Below are 25,344 nucleotides of genomic sequence, written 5' to 3'. Positions count from 1 at the left end.
AACCAATCCCTATGAGATGTACCAGGTACCTCAGTTGGAAATGCAGAAATCACCCATCTTCTGTGTCGATCACGCTGGGAGCTGCAGACTGGAGCTCTTCCTATTCGGCTGTCTTCCACTTTCATTCTTTCTACTCTATTTCTATTCTTGCTTAAAATGTGTCCTATTGGTTCGTTGAATATTAATAAGCCACTTATGTTAAACTTTTACTTTTACATAAATGTTATCTGTCACATGTTACACAGTCAATTAAATTGAATAGAATTCCTACACCAAACAATCAATGCGCTGTACAACCAAATGCAAAGAAGAAACCAACAAAAATGAAACTCTGGTAACATCCATTAGTTCAAGCACACACCTACACATACACACAAACCACCTGCCTCTGGCCTTAAGATTAGCCCTGGTTTCATTCTACCTTTTGCCCATTAAGATATAATCTTTCAGTCTTTTCTCAAACCTTCTCCCACCCAGAGTCTAACTTGTTTTAAGTTGTCTCCTAAACTAGTTCTCCCCTTTGGCCAAAACCCCAGAATGTACAAGAGGAGAAAAGGGAAATCGTAGATTGAGAAGCAGTAAGTACAGAGTTTGCACTCCACTTTCCCCATCTCATGGGTCCTTTATTTCCTGAGATATTTTCTTGCTGGGGACATTAACAAGGATCAGAGACTATGTGACTGATACTATCCATAGTTGCCACTATTTAAAACAAAAAGTACAGTGTCAAAGGGTTCCAAGATAGTGATTACAGGTAAATATATATAGACACAAAGTAGATGTCTTTTAACTATGACCAGTTTTTTTTGTTTTTGTCTGTTTACTTTTAATTTTTTTAGAGGCAGGATCTTACTTTGTTGGCGAGGCTGGAGTGCGATGGTATGATTATAGCTCACAGCAGCCTGGAACTCCTGGGCTCAAGTTATCCTCTGGCCTCAGCCTCCTAAGTAGCTGAACTACAGGCATGCATCACAGTGCCCAGCTACTTTTTTTATTTTTTGTAGAAACAGGTTCTAACTATGTTGCCCAGGTTGGTCTCAAACTCCTGGCATCAAGTGATCCTCCTGCCTTAGCCTCCCAAAGCACTGGGATTAGTTGTGAGCCACACACCTACCCTACGATCTATTTTAGGCTGAATGTCACTTTCTAAGACAATGAGATTCTGTTCAATCACTTCATGCATTAGCAATATTAAACCAAATCCTTATATGAGCTTAATAACTCTTTATTCTTGAATACTATTTTTTTTTTTTTGAGTCTGAGTCTATCTGGATGCCAAATAGTGAAAACCCTGTAAAACAGTATAAAAGTCCGGCATTATTTTTGACATCAGCATCAATAGTAGAAAACAAAGATGGGGAAAAACTTGTTTAAAGTTGATGTAAGGCATACTCCATTTATTTCTGTTCTTGGTAAATTCCAGCATACTTCTTCATGAAAGCTTCGACTTTTTTTTTAGATCACCTAGTTCTAATGTGGTGATTTTATAGTTTCATAAGTAATTTATTGTTGTTACATTATTTTTCCTTTCAAGGAAAAAACTAGAATAAATAGTAAAAACTATTGATTCTGCTTATGTGATTTGCAGAATTTCTTTGGCCCTGAGTTTGTGAAAATGACAATTGAACCATTTATATCTTTGGATTTGCCACGGTCTATTCTTGTAAGTAATAAAACCAATTTGTGTCACACTTAGAAAATAATTTCAGTAATTTAGTGCTAAAAAACAGTTAAAATTTTAATAATGCTTATTTTCATGAATGCCATTTATTTTTTCAATTGTAGACTAAGAAAGGGAAGAATGAGGATAACCGAAGGAAAGTAAACATAATGCTTCTGAACGGGCAGAGACTGGAACTGACCTGTGATACCAAAACTATATGTAAAGATGTGTTTGATATGGTTGTGGCGCATATTGGCTTAGTAGAGCATCATTTGTTTGCTTTAGCTACCCTCAAAGGTACCAAGACATTTTGTATTCAGAGTACAGTATAGAAACTTAGCAACAAGCTGACTTCCTATGTTTGTTACCATGCCTGACCTCATTTTGACAATTAGTAACTAAATGAACTAGTCAGTAGAAGTGAGTTAGGAACTCCCTTTATTCTCCCAGATATTTTCATTGTTTTAATAGCTGTGTTTGTTAGGCACCTTCTGTATCTGACTGGGAAGTTTTTTTTTTTTTATTTTTTTGCTATGGTTATATAAAAATAGATTTTAATTATATTTTAGGGACCATTTTATATGTTAATGGGCTACATGTATACTCTAGAAATTAGTATCCTGAGTCTGAATATATAGCAAGACCCTATTTCTGAATTTCCACATCCATTTATTTAGCCTACTATCCTAAAATCATAGTGACTTTTTAAAATGTCAAATGATGGCTAAAAATTAGTTATTTCACATATCTTTTAAATATTGTATCCACTTAACTCCATGATGTTTATAACCACGGTGGTCTAAGACACAGCTTCAGTAGAAGCCTCTCCTACTTACCAGTTAGAGTTACCAGAGCAGTAAGAAACTTTTTGGAATTCGTCTCCTTTTTAAATAAATCATTATATTTGTAAGTTACTCTTTAATATTTCAGATTCCTGTTTACCTCAGAATTTAACTTGGAAAGCTTAGACAGCAAAGTACCATAAATGACAACTGACAGATTAAAGGATCCTAAAACTCTATAAGCTCATAATATCTTCTGTATCCTGAAAGAAATATTTCCCTCAATATAGATTATTGAATTATTGTGCCTTAAAAATGAATAATTTATGCTGTAGACTCATCCAATAAATAGTCAATTAGTACCTACTGATGTTCTATCACTACTAATTTTACTTTTAGACTAATCAGTCAGTATTGTCTACATGAAGCTGATTCAGTTCATCCAAATTTCTGTTTATACTACACCTAACTTCTTATAGATTCTGCTCAAATCAAATTGTATTGACTAATTCTTTTATTTGGAGCGAGTAAATAATAGTTAACTAATGACATTAAAAAATAAAGTGATGAATGTTATTCCTCCCAGGTTTCAGCTGGTAGCTCAAAAATAATAAGTACTAGCTAATATTTATTAAATGTTTACCATATACTGTGTGCTTTAACAAGTGTTTTTATTCATTATGTCATTTGATCCTTATAACAATGCTGTAAAGCAAGGATTACCACTATCCTGATCTTAAAGACAAGAGAACTGATGTCTAGAGAGGTAAAATAATATATCCAGTGTCATACAGATAGTAAATGTTGTGGCCAGGTGTTGAATCTAGGACTGTATGTCTTTAGAGCCGCCATTCTTAAAAGAGTGGGCCATATTGCCTCCCATCTAAATGGAGTGTCTCAGAGCTCCCTGCCTGCCACATTTTTAACAGTCTTGTATTTATATTCTCATATGATACTCTTTTATGCAAGTCTGACCAAAAAGTGAAGAAATTAGAAGAAAACACTAAAGTAGTTTTTATTTTATCTGAATATTTTTCTCATTCTGTTTTAGATAATGAATATTTCTTTGTTGATCCTGACTTAAAATTAACCAAAGTGGCCCCAGAGGGATGGAAAGAAGAACCAAAGAAAAAGACCAAAGCCACTGTTAATTTTACTTTGTTTTTCAGAATTAAATTTTTTGTGGATGATGTTAGTCTAATACAGTGAGTACACAAGGGTTTCTCTTTTGCTCCTTTTGGACACTGGTCTTTTGACCCTTTGCTTACTGATACTGAATTATTTGATTCCAATCAATGATAATGTCTGCTTTATGATAAAAGTAATATTTCCTTCAACACAGTTTATTTAATCCTTATGCCTTAAAAGCTTAATAATAAGCTTAATAATAAACTCATGGAAACTAACCTTACATGCCTATAATAAAAATCACTGTAGTATTCAAAATCAAAGACCAAGATGTCTGTGTATTTGTTTTTTTAGACATACTCTGACATGTCACCAGTATTACCTTCAGCTTCGAAAAGATATTTTGGAGGAAAGGATGCACTGTGATGATGAGACTTCCTTATTGCTGGCATCCTTGGCTCTCCAGGCTGAGTATGGAGATTATCAACCAGAGGTAGGATTTATGTTTTTATCCAGGACCATTTTTGTTTGGTGTTCTTACCTTTAACATAGTTAATGACTAAACATAATTCACGGCCGGGCGCGGTGGCTCAAGCCTGTAATCCCAGCACTTTGGGAGGCCGAGACGGGCGGATCACGCGGTCAGGAGATCGAGACCATCCTGGCTAACCCTGTGAAACCCCGTCTCTACTAAAAAAATACAAAAAACTAGCCGGGCGAGGTGGCGGGCGCCTGTAGTCCCAGCTACTCAGGAGGCTGAGGCAGGAGAATGGCGTAAACCCAGGAGGTGGAGCTTGCAGTGAGCTGAGATCCGGCCACTGCACTCCAGCCTGGGCCACAGAGCAAGACTCTGCCTCAAAAAAAAAAAAAAAAAAAACATAATTCACGTGTTTGATGTTTAGATCTGAAGATTTAGAGGCTTCTTTGGTACCTCAAAATGACCAAGCACTCCATGTATATCAATTATATAAAATCATGAAGTGTGGGATTTTTTTTCCTGTTTAGAGTTATCCTGTTTTGGAGTTTAGGAATATCTACCACTTACTCCTTCTCCCAAGTTCTAACCTACAGAGACTAGACACAGGAGTTATTAGTTAAATATAAATTAAAAGGATCTTCTGCCTTCCACATAATGGGCTGGCAGCCTGGCAGAGCTTACTGTGTGGAGAACTCACAGTATACTTAAAGCCTGATGTTTCTAAATAAAAGTGATCTAAGAGGAAGCAAGGGGCTGGAAGCTGTGCCACTGGAGCAGCATCCTTTACAACGTTCATCCTAAACTATAGTGATATGAGGCCCTTGAATGTCACACTCCTCAAACTTGCTCATCAGTTCAGTCATTTTATCTCAGTGAATAAAAAAAAGAAAGACTGATGCATTTCTTCTAAAACTCATTCCTCAGAGAGAGATGTAGAAATAGAAGTACTTCATCTCTTAGCCAAAGCAAGAACTTCTTTAAGATAGAAGAGGGTTTATTCCAATAAAGGGCAAGCAATTGCTTATGAAAACATTCTTTTTTCTAGGTTCATGGTGTGTCTTACTTTAGAATGGAGCACTATTTGCCTGCCAGAGTGATGGAGAAACTAGATTTATCCTATATCAAAGAAGAGTTACCCAAATTGCATAGTACCTATGTGGGAGCTTCTGAAAAAGAGACAGAGTTAGAATTTTTAAAGGTAAGCATGCAAGATTACAAATGATAAGCTTTGTATCTTTTTCAAGTAAGCAAGAAGTGTTAGAGGACACATATCTAAGAGTTCAAGTGCCAAAAACTGATACTGTGCATAATCTCATCTCATTTATTGCTGACCAAAATTATGGTATTTTAATTCCCATTTTTAAAAAAGGGAAATGAGACTCAAAGAGGAAATGTAATGTTCCCAGAGATATGGGGCAAATATGATTTGAACCCATCTCTATCTGGCTGTTAATCCTATGCTTTTATCTTATTCCATACGCAAAATCAAAATACATTATACAGAAGAAGCAAATGAATTTGGTGAATGGCTTGATAAGAGAGGCAAGTTCATACTGATTCTAGAATTGTTTTGCTTTTTCTCAAAAGGCTTAAAATTAAGTTACATCCTTTAAAAATGGTCTTCCCACTAAATGCCAATTAATGTAGATAGGGGTAGAGAGTCAGAAAAAAATGACTTACTAGGTTACAGTTCTATTAGACCTATAACCAGCTTCTATATGACCTCAGATAAATAGTGCATTTATAATCAAGAAAAATAGTACCATGTAAACTTCAAATGCAAATAGCAAATATAAGATAGTGTTCCATTGAAAAGACAAATTTTCAGAACATTCTTCTGTTTTAGCTTCCTAGGATATAACAGTATGCCTTCCATTCGCTGCTACATGTAGAAAGAAACCAAGTTTCCCAGCCCTATGAAAATTTATGAAAGGATTTTATTCACAGACTTATATTACCTTTAATCTAGTGTTCATGGAAAGAAAGAAAGGCAAGATGGTTTGTTCTGTTTGAGTCTAAATTTAAAGATATTAAATTATGGACCTACACTTTCTTAGTTATTACATTTTTATGCTTGTAGAAAGTAAGAAGTTACATTATAATTTTATTAATAAAGGTAGAAGGCAGATTGGCGCAGTCAAAAGAATTTGCATGAGGATTTGCAGGCAGACAGTCTTGCATTTGAATTCTTATTTCAACTAGCTGAGTGACCTTGGACAATGTATTTAACTTCTCTAAGTTTCAGTTTTCTCCCTGTAATTAGCATGCCTAATGAATATTAGGTTGCACTACTCCTTCTAATAATATATTCTGTTACTTCATTTCCCTTTAACTTCAGCATCTTTCTTCTAACTTAAGAAGTTTTATCTTGTTAACACAACCTTCTAAGGCTTCACTTTTGCTATATATTATGTTGCTTTTGAAATATCTTTTGTAAATCTGCTTTATTGAAGTATAATTTATATACAATAAAATTTACCATTTTTATGTGTTCGGTGAGTTTTTAAAATATATATGCCATTGAGCTTGGGCATAGTTATGCATGTCTATAATCCCAGCTGGTTGGGAGGCTGATGTAGGATCACTTGAGCCTGGGAGTTTGAGGCTGCAGTATGCTTTGATCTTGTCACTGGGTTCCAGTCTAAGCAACAGAATGAGATCCCATCTCAAAATAAAATAAAACAGTAAAGTAAAATAAAATATAAAAATATGTATTCAGCACCACAGTCTTGAGAACAAGGGTTAGCAAACTGTGGCCTGCCTGTTCTATAAATAGTTTTATTGGAACTAGTCCATACTCATTTCTTTATATATCATCTGTATCTGCATTCACATTACAACCGCAAAGTCCAGTCATTACAATAAAGATCATATGATCCACAAAGCCTGAAATATTTACTATCTGGCCCTTTACAGAAAAAGCTTACCAACTCCTGATATAGCACATTTCGAATACAGAAAGTTCTCTCATGTCTCTTTATAGTCAGTCCCCTCCCCCTACCTGTAACCCTTAGCAACTACTGATCTGCAATTACCATAGTATTTTTTTGTTCTAGAATGTCATGTAAAAAATAATATAGAGTCTTTTATGTCTGGCTTTTTTCACTTAGAGTAATACTTTTTTTGTTTCTGTTTTTGAGACGGAGTCTCACTCTGTCGCCAGGCAGGAGTGCGGTGGCATGATCTCGGCTCACTGCAACCTCCATCTCTCGGGTTCAAACATTCTCCTGCCTCAGCCTCTGGAGTAGCTGGGACTACAAGCACGTGCCACCACGCCCGGCTAATTTTTTTTGTTTTTAGTAGAAACGCGGTTTCACCATGTTGGCCAGGATGGTCTCGATTTCTTGACCTTGTGATCTGCCTGCCTCGGCCTCCCAAAGTGCTGGGATTACAGGCGTGAGCCACCGTGCCTGGCCTAGAATAATACTTTTAAGATTCATCCATGGGGTGGTATATATCAGTAGTTTCTTTTCTTTTTTTTCTGAGTAGTTTTTATTTGTGCAAATGTATAATTTGTTTATTCTTTTCATTAGTTGATAGATACAAAGCTGTTATAAACATTCCAGTTCACATTTTTCTGTGAACACAGTTTTTATTTCTCCTGAGTAAATATCTAGCAATAGGATTGCTGGGACCTATGGTAAGTACATGTTTAACTTTGTAAGAAACTTCCAAACTGTTTTCCAAAATCATTGTACAGTTTTACAGTCCTACCAACAGTGTGTGAATTTCAGTTGCTCCACATCCTTGACAACACTTGGTAGTTTCAGTCTTTTTCACTTTAACATTTGAAATGGGTGAGTAGTGGTATATTATTATGGTTTTAATTTGTACTTCCCTCATTACTATTTATGTTGACCAGTCTTTTCATGTGTTTATTTGCTATTTATATATCATCTTTATTGATGTGTCGAATGAAACCTTTTACCCCCTTTTGTAACTGGTTATATGTTTCCTTACTGTTGAGAAGTACATGTTCTTTAAATATTCTGCATACAAGTCTTTTATCAGATATATGTTTACATATATTTACTCCTAGTCTGTGGCTTGCCATACATTTTCTTAACATTGACTCTTCTTTTTTATTTTTAAGAGTCTCACTTAGTTGCCCAGGCTGGAATGCAGTGGTGCAATCTTGGCTCACTGCAGTCTCCACCTCCCAGGTTCAAGTGATGCTTCTGCCTCAGCCTCCTGAGTAGCTTGGATTACAGGTGTGCACCACCACACCTGGCTAATTTTTGTATTTTTCACAGGGATAGGATTTTGTTATGACGGCCAGGCTGGTCTCAAACTCCTAGCCTCAAGTAATGTGCCTGCCTTGGCCTTCCAAAGTGCTGGGATTATAGGCACGAGCCATTGCGCTGGCCAACATTAACTCTTGATGAGCAAGTTTTGAATGTTAATGAAGTTTCCAATTTTTTTATTTTCTAGTTTATAGTTTTTATATTCCATCTAAGAAATTTTTGCCCAACCCAGGGTCACAAATACTTTCTAAGTTTTATGCTTTTAGTGCCTCTATTTAGGTGTGTGATCCATTTTTGGTTACATTTTATATGTAGGGTGAAGTAAGGGTTGAAATTCACTTTTTTGGCGTGTGGATATACAGTTGTTCCAGTAACCTTTGTTGAAAAGATTATCCTTTCCACATTAAACTACATTGATACAGTGTGTTAGTCCTTTTTCACACTGCTGATAAAGACATATACTCGAGACTGGGCAATTTACAAAAGAAACAGGTTCAATGGACTTACAGTTCCACATGGCTGGGGAGGCCTCACAATCGTGGTGGAAGGTCTCACATGGTGGCAGACAAGAGAAGATAGCTTGTACAGGGAAACTCCCCCTCTTAAAACCATCAGATCTTGTGAGACTTACTCACTATTATGAGAACAGCATGGGAAAGACCTGTCCCCATGATTCACTTACCTCCCACTGGGTCCCTCCCACAACATGTGGAAATTCAAGATGAGATTTGGGTGGGGACACAGCCAAACCATGTTGTGCTTCTGGCCCCTCCCACATCTCATGTCCTCACATTTCAAAACCAATCATGCCTTGCGAACAGTTCTCCAAAGTCTTAATTCGTTTCAGCATTAACTCAAAAGTCCACAGTCCAAAGTCTCGTCTGAGATAAGGCAAGTCCCTTTTGCCTATGAGCCTGTAAAATCAAAAGCAAGTTAGTTACTTCCTAGGTACAATGGCGGTATAGGCATTGGGTAAATACAGCCATTCCAAATGGGAGATACTGGCCAAAACAAAAGGGCTACAGGTCCCATGCAAGTCTGAAATCCAGCAAGGCAGTCAAACCTTAAAGCTACAAAATGATCTCCTTAGACTGCATGTCTAACATCTGGGTCACGCTGATGCAAGAGGTGGGCTCCCAAGGTCTTGGGCAGCTCTGCCCCTGTGGCTTTGCAGGGTGTAGCCCCCCTCCTGGCTGCTTTCATGGGCTGGTGTTGAGTATCTGTGGCTTTTCCAGATGCATGGTGCAAGCTGTCATTGGATCTATCATTCTGGAGTCTGGAGGACAGTGGCCCTCTTCTCACAGCTCCACTAGGTGGTGCTCCAATTGGGACTCTGTGTGCAGGCTCCAGCCCCACATTTCCCTTCCCTACTGCCCTAGCAGAGGTTCACCATGAGGGCCCTGCCCCTGCAGCAAATGTCTCCCTGGGATCCAGGAGTTTCCATACATCCTCTGAAATCTAGACGAAGGTTCCCAAACCTCAGTTCTTGACTTCTCTGCACCTACAGGCTCAACACCATGTGGAAGCTGCCAAGGCTTGGGGCTTCCAGCCTCTGAAACAACAGCCCGAGCTGTACCTTGGCCCCTTTTAGTCACAGCTGCAGTGACTAGGATGCAGGGCACCAAGTCCCTAGATTCTACACAGCAGAGGGACCCTGGGCCTGGCCCACAAAAGCATTTTTTTCTCCTAAACCTCCAGCCCTGTGATGGGAGGGGCTGCCACAAAGGTCTCTGACATGCCCTGGAGACCTTTTCCCCATTGTCTTGGTAATTAACATTTGGCTCCTTGCTACTTATGCAAATTTCTGCAGCCAGCTTGAATTTCTCCTCAGAAAATGGAATTTTCTTTCTATCACATTGTCAGGCTGCAAATTTTCCAAACTTTTATGCCCTGTTTCCCTTTTAAAACTGAATGCCTTTAACAGCACCCAAGTCACATATTGAATGCTTTGCTGCTTAGAAATTTGTTCTGCCAGATACTCTAAATCATCTCTCTCAAGTTCAAAGTTCCACAAATCTCTAGGAAAAGGGCAAAATGCTGCCAATCTCTTTGCTGAAAAAAATAAAATAAAATAACAAGAGTCACCTCTGCTCCAGTTCCCAACGGGTTCCCAGCAAGTTCCTCATCTCCATCTGAGACCACCTCAGCCTGGACCTTATTGTTCATATCACCATCAGCATTTTTGTCAAAGCCATTCAACTAGTCTTTAGAAAGTTCCAAACTTTCCCACATTTTCCTATCTTCTTCTGAGCCCTCCAAACTGTTCCAGCCTCTACCTGTTACCCAGTTCCAAAGTCACTTCCACATCTTCAGGTATCTTTTCAGCCATACCCCACTCTACTGGTACCTATCTGCTGTATTAATTCATTTTCACACTGCTGATAAAGACATACCTGAGAGAGTGCAATTTACAAAAGAAAGAGATTTAATGGACTTACAGTTCCATGTGACTGAGGAGGCCTCACAATCATGGCAGAAGGTGAAAGGCGTGTCTCCCATGGATGCAGACAAGAGAAGAGAGCTTGTACAGGGAAACTCCCCTTTTTAAAACCATCAGATCTGTAAGACTTATTCACTATCATGAGAACAACACAGGAAAGACCTGCCCCCATGATTCAATTACCTCCCAATTGGTCCCTCCCATAACACATGGGAATTCAAGATGAGATTTGGGTGGGGACACAGCTAAACCATATCATACAGCTTTATGTCACCATTTACCAAAGTGTATTGCTATGGTATGATATTATTCCAACAGGTCTGCCAAAGACTGACAGAATATGGAGTTCATTTTCACCGAGTGCACCCTGAGAAAAAGTCACAAACAGGAATATTGCTTGGAGTCTGTTCTAAAGGTGTCCTTGTGTTTGAAGTTCACAATGGAGTGCGCACATTGGTCCTTCGCTTTCCATGGAGGGAAACGAAGAAAATATCTTTTTCTGTATGTCCATTTAACCTCTTTTCATTATATTTTCAAATGTTATTACCAACTTCCAGTGCAACATATTAACAGACTTTCCTTAGACTCTGCCATTCAATGGGGATAATTCATCTTAATACTATTTAACTCTTCCTTTGTAGTTGTAGAAAGTATTATTGAGATTTTATTTATGTCTGGTTTTTTCAACAGGTGATTTTTAAGATTATTACACATTCCTGACTGGTTATATGCTCAATTAACTTTAGTTAAATTACAACCAGCTTGAATTCTCTGAATAAGTCAGAACTTATTCTAGGGTTGTAACATCTCACACAGAGAAATCCTCCTAATGTTTTTAAGATAGATAATTATCTTAACCCTAGTGAACCTTGTCTGGCCCAATAGTAGACCCCCTCGTAGCAACTGTTATTTGAATCTCAGAGGTACAGAGACTTACTAGATTTTATGAATTAGTCCCAGGACTTTCTGCAGTTTTAGATTTTTGGTGTACAGCTCTCTATAGAGATAAAGTTAGAAAATGATTTTTAGAAAATATGTTTATGGAAGATAGTTAGCGATAAAGGCATATTTTGATTTTGGACCTAGTTGGGATACCTGAACATTAAAGTTCCATTGGCCGACTTCAGAGATGAATAAAAAATATTAATATGTTCAGATGTTTGTTTTCCTGGTGATATTCAGGAACTACTGATACCTTTAGTTCATATTTAGGCTAAAGTATAGTCTCAGCAAAACAGTGTTTATATAGTTACCAAGGTCCTGATGAATCTGGATAATCTTCAACCCTAACACCATTTCTAGACCTAATGGTTAGTTGATTGGTTTCCTCTGAAACCAAGAGATATCACAAGATTGCCAAATAATATGTTCTGTGGACCACCCACATCTTCTCAAGATTGTCAGGACCAGGAAATTACCTGAGTTTAATTTACCTTCCCCCAGTGGAAATGCTGGCAGAGCCCATGTCTGAAGGAAACCTTAAATTAATTAAGTAGAAATCCAGTTTGGACCATTTTGAAAAGGCAACAAGTCAAATAATCACACAGCATTCAGCTCTATGTAATTTGCCAAGCTACCACACTGACGCCCATATATAGACCTAGCCGTGATTCGTTCATTTTTAAAGATCTGCAGGAATAGAGAATAGTTCACATTCCCACTCAAATTATTCCTATATTTAATAGCATTCATTTATCCTGAAGTTCTTTCTCTAACACCGAACTCTATTTTTTTAACCCTCCTTTTTATTTCTGCTAACCTCTGGGGAAGTAGGAAAGTTACCATTTGTCTTCTCATATCTCACAACTGAGTTCTCTCAAGCACATTTCTTATCCAGTCCATCCATTAACACTTGGAGAGAATCAAATATTCTTCGTTTGTGTTTCAAAACTATACATCTTTCTTAGATATTAAATCATCTATACTATCACTTTTCATAATTAATATGAACCTCTAACCTATCTCTGCATTTTTGTGTGTGTGATCTTTGCTGCCTTTGGGTGTTTTATTATAGGTACTGGTTCTGCAGTTCTTTTGACTGATGAACTAAGAAGATTCTTTAATGTTAATGCTTGAATCAGTGAGAGAGTTTTACAACTATGGAGTTCAGTGTCTTTGCAAATTCCTTGACAGTGGTTAAGTGGTATGTTTGTTAGGAAAGAAAAAATGTTCTCCAAGTATTTGAAGAGTTACTTGGTATACTACTGATAATCAAGATACTAGTTTGTTGCTACTGTATCTTTAGCTCCTCTCTAATACTGATTTCTGTTTCTAACAAAGAAAACAGATTTAATCCTGGAGCTTTAATTGGCAACAATATCTAGCTAGAATTTAGCAGTGTTGTTTTATTTGTAAAGTTTCTTTGAATTTATACAAGTAAGAAAAGTCCCTTGAAAAATTTATAAATAACCAAGGCTAGAAATTGTAAAGATGACATGATTGAAGTCTGGGTAATACTCTGTTATTACAACTCTTGTAAGCCTACAAAATTTGGCTTTTCCATGCCTATTTCCACATTTGAAGTAAAGACAAGGGACATGAAGTAGAATAATCTGCACAGTAGCCAAGAGCTAGAGTACAGTCTAACTGAACTTAAGTGATTCTCCAGTGATATTAGTCTTAGATCCCCGACATGTTGAACACTGGTCTCTTAAGGCGTGGGTCACCAGCAAGCCTCACCATGTAAGTCACAAATTTGAGTATGCTCTCTTCCACAAGAGACATTCATTTTTCAAGAAATTTCAGAGAGATGAAACTGATTTGGTGATTCTCCTATTTTCCCTATATTTGGCACAAATCACTATCTCTAAATACCAATGTGTTTTATCTCTCAACCCAGCAGTTATGTTACCAGTACCTCTCCATCTCACATTTTCTTTAATTTTCCACAACTTCTATTCAGCCTTTATGCCACCCAGACTCTACTTAACTGAATCCCAGCTCTTATCGTTATATATTAATAAAAATATCTTGTTAAACTTTCATTTTCTTTACCCAATAGAGTAGAACACGTATTTATTATTTCCTTTCCAAACAGTTTTGGTGTTTGTAAACATTACCATAAATTCAAAATATCAATAATCTTATCAAAGGAATCAGTTTCCTTTGTTGATGACTGATATATACAATCTAGATTTAGGCTACAATTTCTGAAAGTGGCAAACAATATTAATTTATTTCTTGCATTTGTTTATAATAATACAGTCATGTGCCATGTAATGACTTTTCCGTCAACAACTGACCACGAGTAATGGCGGTCCCATAAGATTATAATGTTATATCTTTACCACACCTTTTCTGTGTTTAGATATATACTACACAAACAGTTGCCTACAGTATTTAGTAGGCTATACAGGTTTGAAGCCTAGGACCAATAGGCTACACCATATAGTCTAGATGTGTAGTAGTAAGCTATCCCATCTAAGTTTGTATAAGTGCACTTCAGGATGTTTGCACAATGACAAAATCACCTAATGATGTATTTCTTGGAACATATCTTTATTGTTAAGTGATGCATGACTATATAGGATTATATTTATATTAGATGTAAGTCAACACCCAGTGCCTAATAACAGGAAATATAAATAATATCTCTGCTTATTATAATTATGAATACCCTTGGTTAATATTGTAGAAAAAGAAAATCACATTGCAAAATACATCAGATGGAATAAAACATGCCTTCCAGACAGACAACGGTAAGGTATGCCAGTACCTGCTGCACCTCTGCTCTTCCCAGCATAAGTTCCAGCTACAGATGAGAGCAAGACAGAGCAACCAAGATGCCCAAGATATTGGTAAGGAGAAACAGACTATTTCAGATGACTCCTGGGAATATGCAGAATTTTTGCCACCAAGTTTTAAAAGAACTGCCATGTTTAGGATGAAAACTTACAATGTATATACATGTTAAATGGCTAAATCAAATCTATAAAGGTGTCACAGATGAAACCACTATTTCAGCTTCATGTTCACCCTGAGAAAAGACTCCTAGGGAGTACCTGTTGAAATGTCCATTTTGTGCTTAGCAATGAAAGGCTAGTTGATGTAAACATTATAAAAGTTTGACCATGTTCTCTACCCTCAGTAAACTTATCCAATATTTCGAAAGGTAAGACCAACATGCTTGAAACAGCAATACACAATAGAAGTTCAGGATTTCAGCCAGGCACGGTGGCTTACGCCTGTAATCCCGGCACTTTGGGAGGGCGAGGCGGGTGGATCACGAGGTCAGGAGTTTGAGACCAGTCTGGCAAACGTGGTGAAACCCCGTCTCTACTAAAAATACAAAAAATTAGCCAAGTGTGGTAGTGGGCACCTGTAATCCCACCTACTTGGGAGGCTGAGGCAGAAGAATCGTTTGAACCCGGGAGGCAGAGGTTACAGTGAGCTGAGATCGCACCACTGCACTCCAACCCAGGTGACAGTGCCAGACTCCGTCTCAAAAAAATAAATAAATAAAAGTTCAGGATTTCAGTAACAGATTATATCGTACAGACTTTATGACCTGTACTGTTAGAAGAGGGAAATCAGAGACTAGAGTACTGGGCAGGTGGCACTTGAATTGGATATGAAGGATAAAAATAATGCAACTACTTTGGAGATAAATGGAAGGGCTTTAGAGATGAGGGAAAGAATATAGGAAACAAGGCAGAGGATGGGGAAAGTATGCACCCAGAACAGGACAGTGAAGAGACACACTGTATAGTTTTCTGGGTGGCAGATTTACCACCTATTTGTTTTACTTGGGTGCATCCCTGTTCTGAGATTGAGATGGATAGTCATAGTGCCTAATATAAATGGTCAGGAGAATGGTTTTACTTTCTTTTGAAAAGGAGTCAGCAGAAGAAACTAATCTGACTCTGAAAAAATATCTCAATCAGAACTGAAATGTTTAAATTTCAGAGAGATAAAACTGATTTGGTGATTTCTGCAATTAGAGATTAAAATTATACAAAATTTAATTCTGCATAGTAAATTCTTACAGGTATAAGTGAAACAGTGAGAAGTATGTGATTTAAAAATTTAATGGAATAGCACTGATGACCTTGTGCAGCAGGGTCCTATGAATTCTTTACCCAAACTGTTTCACATTCAGAAAATATTTTCCCCATAAGAGCAGACTGGGGCGATGGCAACCTATGACTAGATGTTTCTCAACCTTTCAGAATCATGATGGGAGTGGAGGTTGTATGCTGATTTAAAATGAAGATTCCTGGAACGTACATAAAACTCAGAAAGCTACAGTCTTTGGGAATTTGGACCCTAGAATATGTACTTTAATAGGCTTTCCTCAGTAATTATTATTATTAATTTTTTTTTTTTGAGACAGAGTTTTTCTCTTGTCTAAATCTTGTTTTGGTGCAGTCTTGGCTCACTGCAACCTTTGCCTTCTGGTTTCAAGCGATTTTCCTGCCTCACCCTCCAGAGTAGCTGGGATTACAGGCACCTGCCACTGTGCCTGGCTAATTTTTGTATTTTTAGCAGAGATAGGATTTCACCATGTTGGCCAGGATGGTCTCAAACTCCTGACCGTGATCTGCCCGCCTTGGCCTCCCAACTCAGTAATGATTTTTACACATGCTAAAATACAATAACCACTGCTATAAAGTAATCTCATTATTCTCTTTCTGCTTTGCTCTGCTAGAAAGTTTATATGCTCTTATATATTTTCAAAGTATAGTGAAATATCAGACCTATTAGAGCCATCACCATTCTTACTTTGACTAATATTCTGTTCAGTACAATCCATAACAATTGAAGGTTACTTCATTACAGTTGTAGTATAGTGAACAGAATCAGAAGACAAAAGTTTGAAGTTAGTCTCTCATCCTCAACATTTCTTATACTGAAGAACAACATAGTATAGCAGTTAAGAGCATGAGCTCAGGAGCCAAATTGCCTGTGGTAAACTAGGCTCTGTTACTTACAAGCCCTAAAACCTTGGGCAAGCTACTTAAACTCTTTGCCTTAGTTACTTCATCTATAAAATGATTACCGTAAGATAATACCTATATCAGAAAGTTGTGAAACGAAAATGAATTCATACATGTAGAGCCCTTTAAAACTACCTGGCAAAAAATATTCAGTAAACATTTACTGAAGTATTCATTATCATTATTGTCATCACCATCATCAACATTGTTTTACCACTAGAAGATAGTACTACTACTATACTATATGCCTCTACACTATGTAATAGTGGTAATAGTAGCAGCAGCAGCAGCAGCAGCAGTAGTAGTAGATGAATGAATGACCTTAGCAAAGTAAGTGACTTTTTGGAATCTCAGTTTCTTCATCCATGGAGTGGGGCTGGGGATACTGTTGTATATATATGTCACAGGTTTACCCCCAGGATCACAACAGCTATGTATCCTTGCCCTCATATATGAAAGCACTTTAAGATGGTGTGATCTGTATCTTTCCCCTTGGCTTATAAGTAACTGTCTGCCTATTTATTTGTACTACAAGTGAAAACAACTGGTGTTATCTGTGGCAGGTTACTGGGCTAACAAATGTATGCTGCTTCTTTAGAGTCATAGAATATTGGTGCTAGAAAGAACCTTACAGGTCATTAAGTTCAAAATTTTACTAATGGCAAAACAGGTTGAGAGAAGATAGTGTTTTGCCCTCATGTCATATATAGAGGTCGTATCTCTTAATTCCTAATCCAGTGCACTTTCTGCTTGATGAATTTCCCAAGAACTGATTTGCATGGCTTTAAGATTAATCAGTTATTGAGCATTTACTATTTGTAAGTGCATAGTACTAAGGGGTAAGAGAATAAATGAAGTCCCTCTCCTAAAAAGAGAATATGATTAAGCTGACGATATAAGAAATCACAAAATGGTAGCAGGGACTGAACAATAGTAGAAACAGATTAGGAAGTATGAATTGCACACTAAGTATGGAGCTAGCAAGCCTTTGTGTTCAAATTTGAAACATTAATATTAGGATACAAGTTCATTCTAATCCATGTTGCAGTTCTTTCCAGGTAAAAGGCAGTAGGAAACACCAGATAAATGGTTGGTTTATGATCCCATCCCATATCCAAGAGTAGGCTACAAATGGATTTGAATATCTTATTCCCTAATATGTTCACAAAGCTGACTAAACTGAGCCAGCTATCATTCCTGCCAAAATTTGGTCTACATTTTCTTTAAGGATGGAGAAATCTATTGGATGTAAAGGCATTTCCTTCTGAAGACTTCATTTTGCTTGTTTGATTACAGGCAACTCGTAAAGTAAATGAAAATAGAATAGTGTTATTTGCTCTAATAAAAACTTTATATTTTGAGGTAAATATGACAATGGGATTTTTTTTTTTTTTTTTTTTACCTTTTTTTTTTTTGTGACAGAGTCTCGCTCTCTCGCCCAGGCTGGAGTGCAGTGGCGCCATCTCAGCTCACTGCAAGCTCCACCTCCTGGGTTCACGCCATTCTATGCCTCAGCCTCCTGAGTAGCTGGGACTACAGGCGCCCGCCACCACACCTGGCTAATTTTTTGTATTTTTAGTGGAGACAGGGTTTCACCGTGTTAGCCAGGATGGTCTCAATCTCCTGACCTCGTAATCTGCTCGCCTCAGCCTCCCAAAGTGCTGGGATTACAGGCGTGAGTCACTGCGCCCGGCTTGATTATGGGAATTTTTAACGAAGGTGTATTTTTAAAAGTCTTTGGTTTTTTAAGGTCTTGTTGTAACTTGGTGCCCACTTCCATTTCAGAGAGAGATCATTGAATTTTCCTAGTGACAATAAGGCATGTTTCTTTAAACTTAATTCTGATGCATGAATATTAAAAACCTTTAATGTTTTCCTGCCTCTTTATGCCTGAGAGAAAATATCAATTATTAATATTCCTAGGAAGTAGAAGATAAATGAAACAATCCAAGAATCTAAGTCAGTAATCATTTGATATTTTCTTTCTTTCTTCTGCCTCCCCTCCCTCCCTCCTCCTCTGTCTCCTCTTCCTCCTCCTCCTTTTTCTTCAAGGGAGACATTTTCTTTATAAAAGGAAGTTCCCAGTTGTTGTATGTAGCAGTCAAACTTAATTCCATGTAGAATGCAACAACATAGAATTGCTGCTTTCCAGAGGGGATCAAAGGTAGTGCCTTGTGATATGGGTCACTAACTGCATGAAAAACTAAATCATTTGAAATCCTGCGCTCCTATTCTTCATTTACATATACTGCAATGCTTTTGTTATTAGCCTCAAATATTAAAATATCACTGTGACACTGGTTCTTACAAAATAGAATAGCCAAACACTTGTTATAAAGTATCTGTAAATTTAGCCTCTATAAGACAACTTTGGATGTGTATTTGGGAGTGAAAGAAATTGAAGCATAAAGAGGTGCCGTGCTCCCTGATCATGTTAATTTACAGATACTAAAACAGACAGATTAGTACTGCTTGATTCTCCCATTCCTCTGTTGCCTCAGATAAATCATCAAGTCAGCCCAGTGAGAAGGTGGGTTTGGCATAGTAGTGAAATAACAAAAGGAATAATTTGCCATAAATGCATTTTTTTTTGTAGCAGCATTATTGAGATATAATTCAATACCATACAGTTCACCTATTTAAAGTATGCAATTCACCATCACCACAATCTGCCTTAAGCTTTAAAAACTCTCTGGGCAAAACTCCTCTGCATAGCTTTTACGGGTGTGTGTTCACCATGTCAGCCCATCCAGGTTTCATCTCTCCCTCTCCCTATTCTTGGGTGCTGATATTTTAGTAGAGACAGTACTAGCATTGAAAATTTCTGTGTTAAATGTCATTCTCATTTCTAACTGAAACCTATAAGGAATTTGGTGTCAGCAAGCCTGACCCCCAAACATTGTTGAGTCCAAGAAAATCATTAGATGAAGCAGGAAATGTTGAGTAGGCTGCAACTAAGAGAAAGCTAACGAGATGAAGATATGGTATGAAAACCAGATCTTCAACCCTCCTTTTTAAAACCCTGATTGCCACACTTTGAAAGCTACCTACTTATGCTGGCAATCAAAATGATTAAAAACTACATGCTGCTTATTTATTAACATAATTATTCTCATAAAGGTACTGTGGCGTTTCCATCATGTAAAGCATCCTATTTCCTTGTAGAGAGAGCTTCGTTTAGGAGCCTGAATCTCCAAGCAGAGTCTGTTAGAGGATTTAATATGGGACGAGCAATCAGCACTGGCAGTCTGGCCAGCAGCACCCTCAACAAACTTGCTGTTCGACCTTTATCAGTTCAAGCTGAGATTCTGAAGAGGCTATCCTGCTCAGAGCTGTCGCTTTACCAGCCATTGCAGAACAGTTCAAAAGAGAAGAATGACAAAGCTTCATGGGAGGAAAAGCCTAGAGAGATGAGTAAATCATACCATGATCTCAGTCAGGCCTCTCTCTATCCACATTGGAAAAATGTCCTTGTTAACATGGAACCCCCACCACAAACCGTTGCAGAGTTGGTGGGAAAACCTTCTCACCAGATGTCAAGATCTGATGCAGAATCTTTGGCAGGAGTCACAAAACTTAATAAGTAAGAACATATTAACTAACCCAATTACATATTTGTAAATTCTACGTTTCATACATTTCTTTTTGTTTTGATGTTTTATTATTTTCACCATATTTTTTTACATTAACACTTCCCTCCTACCTTCCTTTTCCCTCTTCAGTTCAAAGTCTGTTGCGAGTTTAAATAGAAGTCCTGAAAGGAGGAAACATGAATCAGACTCCTCATCCATTGAAGACCCTGGGCAAGCATATGTTCTAGGTCAGCAAAAACAAGTTTACCTTCTTTGTCCCGTACCTCATGCTCAGAGGGAAGTGAACAAGATCATCTTAATTATCAAATTATTTTGGGTTCCATGTCCTAATTGCCAAAACTGAATATAAATTTTAGGCTACTTAAAATGCACCAAATCAAATTAACACGTGATTTAACAAGTGATTGCTTCATGGTGCAGACTATTAGCTTCTCTTTTTTTCCCCCTCAGACAGGGTCTTACTCTGTCACCCAGGATGGAGTGGAGTGATCATGGCTCACTGCAGCCACGAATTCCTGGGCCCAAGTGATCCTCCCACCTCAGCCTGCTGAATAGCTGTGACTACAGACATGCAGTACCACACTTGGCTTTTTATACTTTTTTTATAGAAACAGGGTTTCACCATGTTGCCCAGGTTGGTCTTGAACTCCTGGACTCAAGGGATCTGCCTACTTTGGCCTCTCAGGGTGCTGAGATTACAGGCTTGAGCCACCACGCCCAGTCTGTTAGCTTCTCTTGGTCACAGTAGCCATGACAGTCTTGCTAAGACTGTCATGTACCATTACTTTGGATTACCTTTTTTGGCTTTTCCTTTCAAGCCAATGTGAATGAACTCTGGTAATGCTATAGTTTTGGAGAAACACTTACTTAGGATGCTTTCAGCTTAGCAGGAACAAAATTGTCTCTAAAACCTTAGATACTTTTATGAAATGTGCTATGATTTATAGGTAGAAATGCTTAAGTTGATTTCAGTTTCTTCAAATTCTCCCAGATAGCAGGGCATATTATTTAAGTGAGGTTATGTGTGTGTGTGTGTGTGTGCGTGCGTGCGTGCATGTGTGCATATATATCTATATATATGCACATACACATGCTACCTTTTAAGATAAATAGTTCAAGTTTCCTGTTGTCTTGTGCACCTTAAAAAGGAAATGCACTGGAGTCGATCTTTTAAGTGCAGAGATCTGAACTACTACTCAAAATATGAAACAGCATGGGAAACAAAAGGGAAACGAGGATTGTGTCCCTTCTGTTGTCTTACGAAATACTACTAAACTCTCTTCTTAGGCCCAAGATTTGTTAATTTATCTCTAATTAACCACAGTTTCCTTTTTTTATTCTGTAATTGGATTCAGGGTATGTAGAGTAAATGAAGACAAAAGAGAACTCTGCATTATAATACATAAATATTTATGGAAGCAACATTACCTTATTAATGTAGGCTTTCGCAGCTTTCAGAGATTATACTATCATCAATTTAATTTCAGTCAGTTAAAAAAACTTAGATAAAAGGCAAGATTTCATTCTATAGGTAACTATGTGTTGAAAATAGGCTAAGAGATTGATCTTTTAGGAAATACTTTTCGAAGTATGTTCACATATAATGGGGCCTCATACATTCTAAACTATTTTCATTAAGAAGACTTTGTTCTACGTGAAAATTCATTACATATCAGAAGGAAGATATTAAATATTCTACAGAAAACATAAAACACTCTTAAAAGGAAATTTTTCTGCATTTTATATTTATTCATTCTTACTATTTGAATAATGAATTTTCTTTTAACACTTGAACAAATGAAAAACTTATTCCAGTTTCATCATTTTCTTATTTGATATATCAAAATATTTTCAGAAACAATATGTTTGTGTTTAACTTTATGCTGCAAAATAAGTTATTATTCTTAGCTACTGTTTAAAATAGTGAAAATGCCCATTGGAGGATGTTTTCTCAATGTAAATACAAAATGTTGCTGCCTTATTGTTTTATTGATTTTTATGAACTTATCAGAAGAAATTACTTTGATATCTAGCATCTGACCATCTTATGAAATGTCTAATAATTTAATTTATGCCGCAGGAATGACTATGCATAATTCTGGAAATTCTTCATCCCAAGTACCCTTAAAAGAAAATGGTAGGTTTACAAAACGTTTTTCCCCTCATTTCCATCATTTCTTTTCTCTTTTCTTGTAACTTAATGAGATAGTCTTAGACCTAACAATAAAGAGTCTTGAGTTCCATGCCGAGGATTTAATCTTACATTGAAGTTAAAGGAGAGTTGTATTTTTCAGCATCATGGTGATGTAATGGGACCTCTGACTGAGGCTAATGTTGATGAAATGACAAATTAGAGATAAGGACACTAATTGGGAAGCTAAGATAATAGTTCAGGTGAGAGATAATTTCTATTAAGAAGAGTTTTAACTGAGGCAGTTATTTTAAAGGGATGCTTGAGCTGAATCTTGGGGGGAAAGGAGGATTTATTCAGACAGAACAATAAAGATAAGCATTCCAGATCAAGGGCATAGCATGGTCAGAGACATGGAATCATGAGAAAAGAGATTTAGGGAACTGCAGGAGTCTCAGTATGGTGGCATGTGGGGGCCAGGGTGAAGTCTGAGAACTAAGTAGGACCAGTTTTTAATCTTATGCTAAATATTATGAGGAGACTTTAAAGACTTTAAATGCTGAGACTATAGTTTAGAAATAATCTAAGAAACAAAATCGTAGGAAGAAGACCAAAAATGTCCAGTGACTTGGACATCACTGGCTTCAAAATTTTTAGAATTTAAATTGCAAAGTATTTTCATATACATTATCTTATTTGATCTTTCTGACAATTTTCATGAGTAGAAAATGTTTTATTACTATCTATACACTACTTTCCTCCAAAAATGTTTCAGTCTTAGACTCCTAAAGTTGAAATAATTAAAAGCCTGATGAAGAAAGAAGCCATTCTGTTAATTAAAATTACTAATACATCTAAACTTGATAAAGTTGTAAATTTAGTTTCAGTATTCCTATAGCCAGGGTAAAACAGAAGGCATAAGACTGAACTATATAGAATTGCTGGGGTTTTTTAGGTCAAAACTGTCAAACACCAGAGTGCTATTTTGTATAATTCTCATTCTCTAATTAAAATACACATACTAATTCTTTAAGAGAGAAAAACTTTTCTTGGAATTAAAATTGCTTTTAAAAGTAAAAACTACACACAATGTCTTAAATACTCATAGCAAATGAAGGTGAGGTTTCTTTCCTTCTCATTTTATTTTCGAATGTATCAGTCCTCAATATGAGGGCCTATCATTAAAGAAAAAATTATTGAACTTATACTTGGACCTAAATTGGTAATCCTGTTATATAGCTTTCTAGTGATCAAACTCCTTACATGAACTGAATTTATACCTGTATACCTGAAATACCTCAGTTATTAACATGTCCATATGGTAGTAGAATGCCTATATACGTGAAATGCCTTAGTTATTAACACGACCATATGGTAGTAGAATGCCTGTGTACCTGAAATACCTTAGTTATTAACATGTCCATATGGTAGTAATTATTGCCTAACAGTTATTAAGTACTTACTGTGTGCCAAGCACTGTTCTGAGCATTTTTATTATTTCTCATTTAATGCCCACAACAATCCTATGAGGTGAGCGTTAATGTTATTTTTTTTTTTTTCCACAAATGAGAAACCAAAGCATAGAGAGTTAAGTTGTGCAAAAGGTCACAAAGTTAGCAGGTAGTAGAGCTGTGATTTGAACAAAGGCAATCTGTTTCTAGAGTCTACGCTCTAGTCTACTCTTTAGACCACCTCATAATGTGATCATGCCTAAGTATTATTTCTCCCTGCTAAACTTTTGAAAGAAGCTAGATAATAATCTATTCAAGTATGAGAATTTTAAATGTGTTTTAGCTTAGGTTATGGTGAAAAAGAATATGAATGTACATTGGATAGCCCATGAGTATGAATTTACATTGGGTAGTTTCTCTATTTAAACCTTCAGAAGCTTTAAAATCTCACCTGCCCTGGACAGTAGGGCCAATCCACCTTCATATAGAGGTATGCCTCAGTTAGCTTGCAAACAAGGCTATATTTTCCGAAAACTCTCTTTGAATCTGGCCAAGTAGCCTGAATTAGTATTCTGTTGAGAATCAAGTTTTCACATAATAAAGCATGGCAAACATGTTTTTGCAAATAGTGTAACTAAGGATCAAAAAGTAAAATTACTTGCCCATGCGTCAAATATGGGACCTGTTACTCTAATTTCAGTGTTTTTCCTGCTGGTCAAGATTATTAGATGAAAATTGTAAATGAACATCAGTTAATATTAAATCATTCATCACTTAGAACAAGGATGAATGTATTATATTGACTTTTACTTTTTATGACCTCCGGAGATTCTTAAAGAATGTGAAAATTGAAAGAAAAAATAAAAAAGTCATGATTCTTCCAATCTCACACTTTGAAAAGGTAATATGGAAAGAATTCTAATCCCTTGATTAATTGTGATTTCAAAAACAAAAGTTGCTCAATGTAAAAAAAAACACTCGTTATTTTCCTTTATAAGAGTAAAAACAAAACTCTGTAAAACTTTTCCAAGAATTATGTAAAATTGATTTTAATGTTTCTTGTTTTACTGTAATTATTATACAGCAATTGAAAAGTAACTTTTAGCTAAGTTTGTCATGTTGCTTCCTGAAGTGTCCAAACCACAGACTGTAGATGGTCACCGACTTATCGTGGTTTGACTTTACAGTGGTGCAAAAGAAATAAGCAGTCAGTAAAAATTGTCTTTTGAGTACCCTTACAACCCTTCTGTTTTTCACTTTCAGTACAGTATTCAATAAATTACATGAGATAGTAACCACTTTATTCTAAAATAAGCTTTGTTTTAGATGATTTTGTCCAACTATAAGTTAACACAAGTGTTCTGAGCATATTTAAGTTAGGCTAGGCTAAAGCTAGGACATTTAGTAGATTAGATGTATTAAATGCATTTTTGACTTAGGGTATTTTCAACTTTTGATCGGTTTGTCGGGATGTTTAAAATCCACCACAGTTTAGTGC

The 25,344-nt window shown here is 36.7% G+C and overlaps 1 protein-coding gene across 4 annotated transcripts in view; it reads left to right on the top strand.

The window, feature by feature from the left end:
- Positions 1-25,344, top strand: part of PTPN13 (protein tyrosine phosphatase non-receptor type 13) — a 222,244-nt gene that overhangs the window by 132,212 nt on the left and 64,688 nt on the right. For 2 of the 4 annotated variants that reach the window (XM_023198105.2, XM_023198106.3), the window contains exons 11-20: positions 1,589-1,663; positions 1,786-1,960; positions 3,497-3,650; positions 3,928-4,066; positions 5,097-5,249; positions 11,054-11,236; positions 14,370-14,532; positions 19,837-20,254; positions 20,394-20,491; positions 22,345-22,401. In XM_023198105.2, coding sequence (XP_023053873.2) covers positions 1,589-1,663; positions 1,786-1,960; positions 3,497-3,650; positions 3,928-4,066; positions 5,097-5,249; positions 11,054-11,236; positions 14,370-14,532; positions 19,837-20,254; positions 20,394-20,491; positions 22,345-22,401 — 1,615 coding nt within the window. The remainder of the gene's footprint in view (positions 1-1,588; positions 1,664-1,785; positions 1,961-3,496; positions 3,651-3,927; positions 4,067-5,096; positions 5,250-11,053; positions 11,237-14,369; positions 14,533-19,836; positions 20,255-20,393; positions 20,492-22,344; positions 22,402-25,344) is intronic. The other 2 variants (XM_023198107.3, XM_023198108.3) reach the window with 2 other exon arrangements.

This window comes from Piliocolobus tephrosceles, chromosome 3 (assembly GCF_002776525.5).
Source record: "Piliocolobus tephrosceles isolate RC106 chromosome 3, ASM277652v3, whole genome shotgun sequence".
Classification (NCBI taxonomy): Eukaryota; Metazoa; Chordata; class Mammalia; order Primates; family Cercopithecidae; genus Piliocolobus; species Piliocolobus tephrosceles.
This window is presented reverse-complemented; position numbering and strand designations above follow the sequence as displayed.